Source organism: Onychostruthus taczanowskii, unplaced genomic scaffold (assembly GCF_017590055.1).
Source record: "Onychostruthus taczanowskii isolate IOZ18803 unplaced genomic scaffold, ASM1759005v1 scaffold8, whole genome shotgun sequence".
NCBI classification, from domain to species: Eukaryota; Metazoa; Chordata; class Aves; order Passeriformes; family Passeridae; genus Onychostruthus; species Onychostruthus taczanowskii.
Genome location: NW_024505892.1, coordinates 2,963,295 through 2,976,422, shown reverse-complemented (window position 1 = coordinate 2,976,422; position 13,128 = coordinate 2,963,295). Strand labels below are relative to the sequence as shown.

General features: G+C 38.1%; 1 protein-coding gene across 1 annotated transcript in view; it reads left to right on the top strand.

The window, feature by feature from the left end:
• The window catches only part of MAN1A1 (mannosidase alpha class 1A member 1), a 141,066-nt gene that overhangs the window by 114,119 nt on the left and 13,819 nt on the right, over positions 1-13,128 (top strand). Inside the window, exons 7-8 of the mRNA XM_041423972.1 lie at positions 319-412; positions 4,921-5,036. Of these exons, the coding sequence (XP_041279906.1) occupies positions 319-412; positions 4,921-5,036 (210 nt within the window). The remainder of the gene's footprint in view (positions 1-318; positions 413-4,920; positions 5,037-13,128) is intronic.

Here is a 13,128-nt window from a genome sequence, read left to right as displayed (position 1 = left end):
AGCTTAGTTAAGGCAAATAGCCTCAGTGAATTTCAGTGTCCTGTGGAGAAGGGGGATACACTCTGCATGGCAAGTCCTGAACTTTGGAGCTTGCTCTTGTTGTGTTGTTTCAAGGCTGACAATTGACACAGAAACTCCAGAGGTTTTTGGGAACTTGTTTGCATGATGATATCAGTGTTTCAGTAGTGACATGATTGCACAGAGGTGTTTGGGGGTGTGAGTTGAATAAGATCAGGGGAGTTATTTTTAGGCATATTTACACTCCTGTATTTTGTGGAGAAAATGGATAAATGCTCAGTGTTTTGTACCTTTCACTAGGTAATGAATATCCGAAAAGTTCTAAATCGCCTGGATAAACCAGAGGGCCTTTACCCCAACTACCTGAATCCCAGCAGTGGCCAGTGGGGCCAGCGTAAGTAGCTGAAGTCTTTGCTACTATGACCTGTTTATCAGTGTTCTCTTTGCAATCGTTAACTTCTTTCAGTCACTGTTATGTGTTTTTTATATAAAAAGAACTTTTATAATGTATAGAAGCTCACTTTATATCTGAGGTTCTATAAAACATAAAAAACACTACAAATATAAAAATAATAATCTTACTTGCTATATTTCAATATACTTTTTCTGAGCTTTCAGTGTGACTTGTGGAAGCAGGGAAATGTATGAATATGTATGACTTTGGAAAGGAATTTGTGGACTACAGAAGTCTCTTATTCAAAAATCTAAAGTGCTCTCTGAAGTAGCTGTATAAGAAAACATTATCAGCTTGTCTGAATCAAATTCCACATTTTCAGAGTTGTGTGGCTCCATTGAAGGAAAAAAAAGTAATAAGACAAGTCTTTCCAGTTAATCCCAGCTGTGATTTCTGTTGAAATTTAATGCCACCAACTGAGGAAGCAAACTAAACAGAAATGTGTCATGGCATTAATCCCCTTAGAACCATTACTGAAGATACCAAAATTAGAAGAAAAAGATGATAAAATACTTGAATTACTTGAATTTCTTAGCCCCTTCATGATTACTGAGCCTTTTCGTGTTGTTCATTGCTTTCTGTGATCCCCACAACATGTTGAAAGTCTGCACAGTGTGCAGGATCATGATGCTAGAGAACTTACTGCTTTTTCCACTTTACCTGCTTAGGTTCAGTCTGCCACCATCCTATTCATGCAATTCTGTCTTTCTGTTTTTTCTTCCTTACATTATTGAATAAAAACAAGCTGAATAAAATATATGCTGTCATGGTCTGAAAAGATTGAGGCAGATTAGCTGGGCTCCTACATTATCAGAGTGTGAGCTGGTAGGGTGATGGAACAGAACAAAAGGACTGGAGAAGTTTGTTAATATTGTTTAGGATGTAGCTAAGGGGGAATGAGGTTCTGGACTCCTTATGGGACTGACCAGTCTGAATAGGTAATTTTCACAAAGGCAAAGACAAGTGTCTGTTCCCTACTGTGCCTCAAACAAATGCACCCACTATCCACATCACGAGAAGCAATGGATCCCCTACCCACTCTCCAACAGGCAGAAGTAGGGGACCTTAAAGACAAGAGAGGAGCAGAAACAGGTTTCTTCTCACACTGGCAGGAGAATTCCCTCCCAATACACTTCATCTTCCCAGGTGTCCTTATACAATAGTTATGAGGCCCTGGAATCTGAGGACCAAGGAAATGAGAATGTGCACAAAGGCCCGTCTGGTTGGAGGGACCACCCAGGGTAGGGGAATGTTGGAAGGAAGACTTCTCCAGGTTGCCAAGCAATAGGACAAAAGACAATGGGAAGAAACTGATGCACAGGAAATTCTGCCTGAATATAAGGAAGAACTTTTCTGTGCAAGTGACAGAGCACTGGAACAAATTGCCTTTGTCTGGGAGAGGTTGTGGAGTGTCCCTCACTGGAGATATTCAAGAACTATCTGGACACAATCCTGTGTCATGTGCTCTAGGATATAACCCTGCTGGTGCAGGGAGGTTGGACCAGATGATCCATTGTGGTTACTTCCAGTCTGATGCCATTTCCCTTTATGAATTAGAAGTACACCTGTCATTTCTGTCTGCTGTGCTGTAAGGTTTCTTGCAGGTCACTGTGCCACAAGGCCTGTGGCAGCTCAGCATGCACGACCATCAACTGTGGTTCCATGTTGGCATAAACCCTGACGTCTCTTCACAGATTTGAGATGTGTGCCCAGTTGTAACGTGTCTGTTCAGCACAGCTTTGCAAGACATAAAAACCTCCCCTGGAAGTGTTAATCCTACAGCAGTAGGTACTGGATTTAATTAGAGACAATCTCAGCATCTGTGAGACAGATCCAGTTAACTCCTTTCTTGGCTTCTGTTAGCCACAGAAGCAGCTTTTTGATGCTTCATGAGAGCAGATCTTTCTAGTGGCTGAGGCAGTTAGTAGCTCTGCCTTACATATTTTAAAGCTGTCAAAACACTTATTGTGCCTTATGGCCTTTGTTATTTCCATATTTTTAATCTAATTGCATCTTAAGCACTCCTCATTCACACAAAATGCCAGTTTTTGTTGGTGTGCACAGAAAAATTCATAGTGTGCAAGAGCTTTGTTTTCCAATAGTGTGCAGTGTTGATGAATAAATAGCTTCCTGTGCCTGTGAATGATGGATGCAGATGTTGATGCAGGTCTATCCCTGGCATGCTGAAGCAGCAAAGACAAGTTCCATCTTGTTACATCTCTTTCATATCAGTCGCCTCCATTCACCAACACTGATTAAATAATTTTTTGCCCACTGAGAACATCAGAATGTGAGACTTGAAAAATATATTATTTGTGATTGCTTTTCTAGGCTGTTTTCAGCTGAGTACAACAGAAGGGAAAAACCAAACAATCAAGACCCTTAATTGGCACAAGACAGAAATATTTTCTCTTAAAGTGGAGAGGGAGGAATGGTTTCTGAGTGTTTCTTCTCCAGCAGTGTTGTAGCTGTGAAGGCCACTGATGGATCTCTGCTATTGTTCCTGTAAATTCATTTAGCCCTTGTTATTTTGACAGTAAACTGACAGTGATTTGCTGCAGCATGCGTCAATTGGATTTGTCTACTGCAATAATGTATATAATAACAGGGCTTATTATTGATGAAACTCTGCTTGTGCTATTTAGTTTGCAAATGTCAGAGGTTTCTATGGTAATTTATTTAGGAAACTGTAAAGGTCATTTAAATGCTGCTGTTCAAAGATGAGCCTTTGATCACAGGAAATGTTCCCATTGTTTTAAGAAACCTCTTCTCCTTTTGGATCATGAACATTTAATTTAAAAAATGGTCTAGTCTTCCCAGAATTTCAATATATCTCATTCAAAAGAGATTGGAGAGGAAAAAAAAAGCCTTTTCAAACCCAGCTTCGATGGTACAATATACTTGATACGCAAAGGGACAGGATGCATTCAGAAAACTAAATTTTGTTTTTGCATGTCACAGGCTAGTGGAGGAAAAGGACACTGTTGATGTAGTTGGAATAGACAAATATCTATCTTCTACATTTGCATGTCTTTGCAACCTGTCTGAAAGGTGAAGGGAGGCTCTCCATGGAGAAAAGATGCAAAGGGGTATAAAAATAAATTCTCTGTGTTCCTTTGAATTCTACCTACACAGGCATAACTTTGAAGCTAAGATCAGAGCTAGGTGTCAGGAAGTGTGAGCTCAGGATCACTAACCCTTCTGCATCTCGCTTTATGAGTCTGGATCAGCCCATGCAGGTTTTTTTTGTTTTCTCATGGCCAGAATTTTGTGGTATGACTCAGGAAGTTGCTGTGTGATCTGTGTAATGACATCTCCATCCTGGATTTCTTGAGTGGAATTAGCAGATCTCTCCTTTGCTGTAAAATTGACAGTTACAGATGAGAAGTCCTGGTAAAGCACTTCAAAGTTTTTCACTGAAGACTCAATGCCAAATCACTTAATTTTGCCAGGCAGCAACAAGTTTCAAAAGCTAACCTCTAGCTACTCTTCTTCACTTAATGGAGCTTAGAAAAACACTTTACATGTATATATAGTTGTAGTATTTGATGTATTTAGGGAATCTATGCTGAAATCGTGATAATCTATCAAAATTTTGCCAAGAATCTTTTAGGTTCCTGGACAGTAAGTGGGTGCAATCTTGTACAAGCTGCTGACAGCTTCACTAAATTTCCCATCACTGGTGCAACTGATGTTGAATGTCTGGCTTGTGTGATGTTAGTGTTTCCAGAGTCACTACATTCTGCAATTGAATAATCACAGCTGTAGTACCAGATTGCTTCACATAGTAAGCATTGGGCAGAATAAAGTAGTGTCACAGCAACAATCCTCTGTAGATGAGGTGAAGTCCTTTTTTTTTTTCTTCCAAACCACTGCTGAGTTCTGAGAGCAGTCAGAAGTTTTAAAATGTAGTATTATTTTTAAATGTCTGGCTCAGCATTTTGAAACACCACTAAATAACCTGAAATTCAACTCTGCATTAAGGATCTAAAAGCCTTTTTTATGAAGTGACTTAAATGGGAAGTTAGTGACTAAAAGAGCAATGCATGCACATTAAGGGAAATCCTTTATCAAATCAGAGAACACTTTCTACTTTTTTACCTTTTTTAGAATGAAAGAAAGAAAAAAACTTAGTTTGGCATGGTTTTGTATGGAATAGACTACATGAATTAGAATGGACACATATAAATTGTTTTCTCTTTGCCATAATCTCCTGCGGCACATTGTGGATATTAAATAACTATGGCATTTTAGCTAGATTAAAAATATAGCAATAAAAGAAATAATTCTCTGTATATACCAGTAAAGTTTTTCTTGAGGTTCCAGGCTTATGTTTATTAGAGATGTTGTAGAAATAGAGCATTAAATACACTGTTTCCAACTGAAATTGTATTTTATTGTCCGGCTGAAGATGAAATTGCTGTTTAATCTCTTTCTTCCCTATTAAGATCATGTCTCCATTGGAGGGCTTGGGGATAGCTTTTATGAATATCTTCTCAAGGCATGGCTGATGTCAGACAAGACAGATGAAGACGGCAAGAAAATGTATTATGATGCTGTTCAGGTAAATAAGACACTTAAATCTTCCTTTCCATAATAATCTAATCTATAATAATCCTAAAGAGGCAGGCTGTGAGGACAATATGAGAGATTTATGTATTTGCTACCACAGGGTGTTTTTTCAAAGAATTAGTTTCTGTACTAAAAAAGACTTCTTCAAATAGAATTGCTAGAGGAATACAGATACTGTGGGAAAGGGGAGAATTTTGAAGTATAACTATTTTTCTCCTTTTACTGCAATATAGTCAATTGTCTCTGGAGGAGAGAAGTATAAAATAAGCAACAAAAAATGCATCTGCAAGTAGCTCTCAGACAGACATTCAACTCTTCTTCCTGAGTCTTCTCTAATATATATTAGTCTTGTCCTTTTCCTTTATATGCAGGAGGGAGTTCCTCCCTTGTGTTCAATTCTCTCATGTGTTTCAGCCATAAAAAGTGTTTTGACTGTGGTCCACACATGGATCAAAGCTTTAAGGTAGATAATTAGAAATTAAAATTGGGGTGTCATTTCACTAGCTTTTTCGTACAGGAGCATATACTTGTCAGCTTCTGCAAAATAGCCCAATTGGTCACAAGAAAGTTTTATAAAATCAGAACTGTTCATACTTAGATTTCTATATGTATTTATGATCCTGCTGGTCTGCATTCTGCTTTGTTATTTATGTTATTTCCTTAATATGCTGTTTTGGGAGAAATAATGGGTTTGTGATACCAGATTGAGACTTGGGAAGTATTCAGTTTAAATGCATATTTACAGGCTTTCCTTCCAATCCTGGGCAAATGACCTATTTTATCAGTTCCTTGCTTTCATATATATAGATATATATTAAAAAAGAGGATAATATTACTTCTTTTTTTCCCTATCCTTTCATCTGTTTTGACTAGAAGCTGTCTAGGGCCAGGACTTTTATCTCTTATTAACTGTGTGTATCTACAGTGCCTCTATAGACAAGGCTTTGAGATGCTAAGCAGTATCTGCTTATTCTTTCATATATCTGGAAACACTGTCCCTAGGGAGCTCGTAAGTCTCCTCTTACTTCCCATACACAAAAAGTGGTGGCATTAAAAAAACTCAGCCATGGTTGCTTATTGCAACCATCTTTTTTCTCATTAGAGAGGGAAGTCAGTGTGAAGATCTGAGGGAGGGTGTGATCTCTGGTGGTTGTAAATTTAACAACCAAGTGTCCTCTGCTAAGGAAATCTTGCCTTTAATTTTGTAAGTGCAGATTTGGATGCAGTCAGCCCCATCTTCGCTGCTAGCATGATTTCAACTTCAGAGCAAAAGGTGGATTTTAAATTAGGTTTGAGTGCATTTGAGGCTATAACATAAGAACAGTGCTGTTGTAATAGCACAGACATTGGGCTGTCAGCCAGAGAGAACAAAGTGTGTGAAATTATCAATTCATCTTACCATGGAAGACATCTTGAAGCACCTCAAAGCTGCTTCTAGCCTTCTACTTCTGCTGGTTTAAGAACATCGGGTTTTTTTTGAGGTCCCAGGAGGGAGCAGAAGTGGTGACAGCACCCACATTAAAGGACCAGTTCTCCCTGCTTGGATTTCAGCTGGAGGAGCAGAATCACCTGTGCAGCAGCATCACTGAACATGACAGTATCAATGACAGGGTCTCAGCTCTGCTGCATATGACTGTATTTAAAGTACCTATTTTCTTAACATTTTTAGTAGCACCAGCTCAGAAACAGTCTGAGCATCATCATATCTGACCAGAGTGTTAGTGTTTGAGAGGACTTGACTAAAACCAGATTTCCTTATGCTGCTGGCTGTTACTATTTCCAGTGTTTTCTGACTGATGACATTCCTGTTGTCTGTTTTCTGTACTGAGGTACATCTGTACCAAAGCTGGAAGTGCACATGCAGCTTGATGTTGTAAAGTAGCTTGTTCAGAAAGCAGCAGCAAAGTTTCAGCCTCACAGAAGCTGCAGGATGATTGGGCCCCACTGAGATTCCAGGTTCTTCATTGGATAACTATCCTGATTTGAAACCCATCTTGGTACTGACTTCATTGCTATTGATCCACTACTTATCTAAATTAAAGCTGATTTAGGTGTCTGTGCAAGCTGCAGTCTTTATTTACAACTAAGGCTGCAGGGTTTGGGCATTCTGAGGCTGCTTGGTATTTTCTTAGAGAAATTTCCCCCAGCACTCTCAGAATCTTTTTAAGACTATGCCAAAAGGAACAGCATGATTATTCCTGGCCGTTCAGTCCAGCAATACCCACCAGATTCTGAAAGAGTGATGTGAAGGCTTGATGCCTAATTCAATATCTTCTGCTATCCAGAAACCACAAATGAAAATATATGGTGAGTTATATAGTTCACTGTGAAAAGCTGAAATGTATTTAGATAGAGCTTAGGGGTTATTTTTCACATTGTTCTGTAAACTATATTAAAAAAAGGACTGCTTTCCATTAGAATTTTTGTATCACCTATAGATTATATAATGGCTTAAGTTAAAAGCAATACTAAGACGTCAGGCTAGATTTAAAAACTGCTTCTGCTTGCCAAAAAATGCATATATGGCTGAAGCCATTTAAGGAGTTTATTTCTAATGGGAAAAAGGACCTAGATAGTCTTGTTTTGAATACCAGAGCATAGTATGATTGTAGAAGGCCATCAGAGGGATTCATAAATTGTAGAAGTCACACAAAAAGACAAGTAAATGTATTTTTAATGTAAGTTATTTTTTCTCTTTTGAAAAGTAATACAAATAATGTTCTGCTTCACATAATATGTGAAATAAGAGATCTTTCTAAACTGGTTTCAATGCAACATTTAGTTACTGAACAAATGTGTATTCAACTTTTAGCTATATTTTGAAGAAATAACTGCCAATAGAATAATACATCAGTCTTTGCAAGTATCCAGGACAGGAATCATCTCACTCTTGTCAGTTAACAAGCTGATCTCTGAGACACAATTGAGTAGGTTTATAAGAGAACATGATCATTTAGAGCAAAAATGGACCTTGTGGGTTCACTTATGTCTAGTCTAGCAACAGCAGTGTCATAAGCAACTGCATAAAATCCTCCCCTCTTAAATGTGTCAGCCTCATTTCCTAAGCTGAAGGGCAATTTTCCCTCTATTCCTGTAAATAGGTTGTCCCACACTTGAAGCCTGATGGTCAGGTATCTTTTCCAAGTTTTCCCATTACATTTATTTATGACCATTTCTGCAATCTTTCTGCATCTTACATATATATTTATTCTCTCTCTGACTCTGCCTTCATCCCCTTCTCAGTGTAGTTCTAGAGAAGTGGCATATCTAGAGGCTGTAAAGAGAATGGTAACTCACCCCACAAGAACTTCACAGGAAAAGGGAAAATCCTCACCAGCACTTCCCAAGCAGCCCACTTCAGTGCAGCCCTTGGTGGCCCTGTGGTTTCAGTGAGGTAAAGCAGCTGCTTTCTGCAGTTTTATCTTGACTCAGGATAGCTAGTTCCCTTTTAGACATTGAGATTGTTTATTCTTTCTTAATGGGTAACAACAGCTCAGATGATCCTAACAAGAAAACAAGTGATTTCCGCAGAACATAGCACATGGAAGTGGAAACAATGGAAATGGCCAAAAGAGGAACATGTGTTGTGAAGCATTGCCATGGCCACTCTGCCAGATTTCAACACCATTTCAGAAATTGCTGCTAGGCTGGGTTGCACAATTAAGCAATGCCGTCAATGCAGTAAACTTCTGTCAAAAGAGGAAAAAGTAATTTCTGGCCTCAGGATTCAGACAGAAAATATATAGAATTACTTTTGTGGCGGTTTAAATTTTTTTGGCACATTGCTGACTTTGGAGACTAGCTTTGATAAATACTCAGTTTGCACCCTGCCAAAGGTAGTGATTGCGGAATTTTGGGTGCATTTGTTGGGTATTTTGATTGAGAGATTTTGGGTATAATTAACTGTCAGCATTAAGCAGTGAATATTTTCAGAGCTGTTGATTTCAGCCTTTCAGATAAATTTTAAAAAATCCATGGATACTCCTTTCTCCTTGAAAGGAGAGGGAAAACGAAGTGTTGTTAGCAAACTGAAAACATGATATTGGCAGACAGGATTTTTTCATCTCTGGAGTTTCATGAGGATCTGTTTAACTGAGGTGACAGTCTGGTGGCTGGTTTGTGCTGACTGCAGTCTCCATTAAGCTGCTTGAAGTGGTTTGCTTTGTGATTGTAGTGGTCTTAAAAACTGCATAACTGATGTGGACAGTGAGAGAACTGCAACAACTCGAATATAATGGTTTGTCATACTAGGTAAAGCTAAAAGTGATTAATGTCTTGAGTATTCAATACTTGAGCACTTCTTGGCATTGAAGAAAATACATTAATGGGGTAGGCAGGATGCTGCAATAGCAGCCCATCTTAGAATGAAACAGTGAAACAGTTGGTACCCAGCATTCCCATTCCCACTGCATACTTTGTTTTGGGGTTGTTTTTTTTTGGTGTAGGAGGTGGGAGGCAACTTAACTGAATGTAAGTTAAATGTGCTAAAATCAATAAACAGGCAGTTTTGTCAGCTGTCATGTTTAGAATACTTATCACCCAGCTGCACTGGTGTTCTGCACGTAGCGATAGTATGGCTGCATTATGTAGGAACACAAGATTCATTACACTGAGCAGAGCAGAACGTCCAGAGGACTCACTGCTCCTCCTTATTGTCTTCACTGAATTTCCCCTCTCATCATGAGTTTTGATACTCTCTGCAAATGCTTACAGAAAGCATCAAGGCTTCTCCAGATTTTTTAATTGTTAGTGATTTACTGATAACTGCATAATGTCTTAAGTTTAGACCAGATAAAGTATTTATTCAAATTTTTGCTTGTTTATGGACTGTCAGGAGAAGCAGCAAGCTTTAATATTGTTAGAAGTCTTTAAGGAGGATTTTAACTAGAAAAATCTAAAGAGAAATTGTATGGGTTTTGCTCATGGCTTTGCTCTTTTCAGAGCAGCCATGTCCTTACTAGTAATGCTATTTTCCCTTCTGTTTTCTGATAAGAAAAAAAAAAACAACTTGTCAGAATCAACAGATATCCTAGAGTATCCAGAGCATGCGCAACATTTTGAGAGTGACTTGATTTGATTCATGCCAGGCCATTAATACCATTTTAAAATATGAATAAATTTATCCTTCTGGTAACACATAACATTTAATATATTTAGAGCTAGAGCATTGGAGCTCTGAGAGACACTAATAGATCTATAGAGGGAAAAAAAATCATTATTTTCAAACACAAGTAAATAGTCAGCTTTCCCCTAGAACTTAATAATCTTTTTAGTGATCAAATGAATAGGTATCACAGTAGTTAAATATTTGCCAGTGAGTCCCCTTTAAAAATATAGGTCACTCCATTATAAGCACTCATATTTCATTGCACATACAAGCTTGTCTACATAACATGTCTAAAGTCCAAAAGAAGTAAAGTGCTTTGGTGCTTTTAAAATGTTTCTTATATTTTGTGTTTAACCAAATGAAAGATCTTCTGTGTTCAGATTTCAGTTCTGATTTTTAAAGCTCATTTAGTAAGCAGTGAGGACCTCAGCATAAGACACTACTTTTCTTTGGCAAAAGTATTTAAATTGTTTGTAACAAGGGCTGGAACTTCCTATTTAATCAACAAACTTTTTGTAATGAACTCACTAGAATTTGCAGTAAAGGATGAATTTGGTTAATTGTGAAGGTTGAGAAAAAAAAGTATCTATTGCATTAGATCAACTAAACAGAGAAAACATAAGGGAAGTGAAAAAGTAACAAGAAAGCAGACAATTTACTTAGAAGCTCACAGATGTAAACCCGCAGTAATCCTGACCTGCTGCTCTGGGCTGTTTCAAAGCAATAAAATGTACTGGTGCAAGCTGTAAGTATTAAAATAAATAAGTAAGCAACTGACATTATACATCTTTGAATTATTGGAAATAACACATCATAGAGTTCTCTTTCATCCCCACAGTTGCTTCAAATGATCAAAATACTGTTTATGAAAATTCCTAGGGGAAGAAAAATATATTAAAAGTTTGAACAGAGATAATTTATGGTGCATTGTTATGAAGACGCCTGCAGAGTTGTAATTTTCCCCAAAACAGACATTATAAGCCCTTGAAACTTAGAATCATATTTCTGAAGTTTCAGATTTATTAAGGTGTGGAAATATGGAACTGTCTTGCTGAGCAGTTTTATCTCCAGCTACAGTGACATCTTGAGGCAGGAAATGAAACCACCTGGGTTTTGTTAAAACAGCAGTAATCATTGAAATTCATTAATCATAATTAAGAAGATACTGTAAAAGAAGAGGTAAAATGCATAAGAGCTAGAAGAACTGTGGGGTCGCATTGTCATTTGAGGTTTGCAATTTGTCATCTCAGCTCCTCCAGCAAAGTTAACACTTCCGTGGCACATGTCTGTTTAGAATTTGAGCCGCCTTGAGGAGCAGATCGTTTTTCCTAAGAAGCCTCCACCTGTGCTCTGCAGGCATCTCAGTTAGTGTTTTTCTTACCTGTCAGTGTAATCCACCAAGAGAACACCTGTAAAAATAAGATTATTGATTAGTTTTTAACTCATTTGAACAGAGAGATGATTCAGTTCTGGGTCTTCTGCGTTTCCCTATAAACCATACATTCTAAACAACTCACAGGGTAAATGAAGGACTTCGCAACCACAAAATCAAGTCAGAGATGGACTGAAGGGTATGGTGAAGACATAATTTAAGATGTGTGAAAAGCTTAAAGATGTGAAGAACTCAATGAAGAAGAATGGTTATTTATTAGGAGAGTCCAGTTCTGCTTAATTTTGCAAGGGTAAGAACTGGCAGTGTAATGTATAGGTTAAGGAACAGACTGATAAGCAGAGAACACAAAACATATTGCCTTAACAATAAGGGCAGCAGGAGGAGGAAATCAGGTTGGGAAAAACTGAAGAATTTCTCCTTTATGCTGTCTATAACAGAGATTACACAAACGTGCAATTTGCAGTCCTGTAGTTGAAACCATCCCTAATGTCTCATTCACTGTGACAGACAGGCAAGGGCATAATTTTAACATGCAATCTCATGAGAAAGATGCCAGTAGTAATGCAAGGAGCACTTGAGTCACAATTCAAACTGTAAAAAGCACTGTTAGTGTTTCTAATTGAGTGCACAAGCATTTATACAGTTTTTGCATCGAAGGAATAATTTCCCACAAGATGGAGAAAAAGGTAATTTGGCTGAAGGCTTTATTGCGGTGAGGTCTGTAAGCAAAGCCTTAGGTAAAAGCTTCAAAAGAAAAATTGCCAGGAACTGTATTAGCTGTAAAAAGTTACTCTGGCTCTAAGAGCTTATGGGTACATGACATATTGTATACCATACCAGCTTTACATGTAGTAAATGTATTTCTCTAAATGTCCGTAAAATGTTTATTTACCTTTAGTTTCCCCCTCCTTTTTTGTCCACTACAGCCTCAAATCAGACTGTCTCCATTTTTTTGTTTCAATCTTTTTTCCACTCCCAGGTAGCATCTGCTATTGCTCCCTTTGGTAATGTATATTTGTAGCTACCTTTCACTTGCTCAGAGCTTGAAAGCTTCCAAGGATGGGGCATCCGCAACTTCTCTGGGCTACAAGTTTCAGTGCCTCACCGCCCTCACAGGAAAGAACTTTTTTCTAATATCTCATCTAAACCTACCCTCTTTCAGTTTGAAGCCATTCCCCCTTATCTTGTCTCTACATGGCCTTGTAAAAAGTCCCTCTCCATCTTTCCTGTAGGCTGCCTTTGGGTACTGGAAGGCTGCAGTTAAGTCATCTCAAAACTGCCTCTTCTGCAGGCTGAACAATCCCAATTCTGTCAGCCTTTCCTCATAGGAGAGGTGCTACATCCCTCCACCTGATCTGAAAACAGTGCAGGAAGGAATTATTTGTAGCTGGGGAGCAAGTTGAAATAGACCTGCAATTCAAATAAATGTGTCTCTTGAAGTGAGTGCATAATTATATCAAAATAAAAATAAGTTTATTTTAAGTATGAAATTCAGAATCAATTGTACCAGACAGATCTTTTCACTTGGGTGGGTCTTTGTCACCACACTACTTATATTCTCCTTTTATGCTAACTTGTTTTACT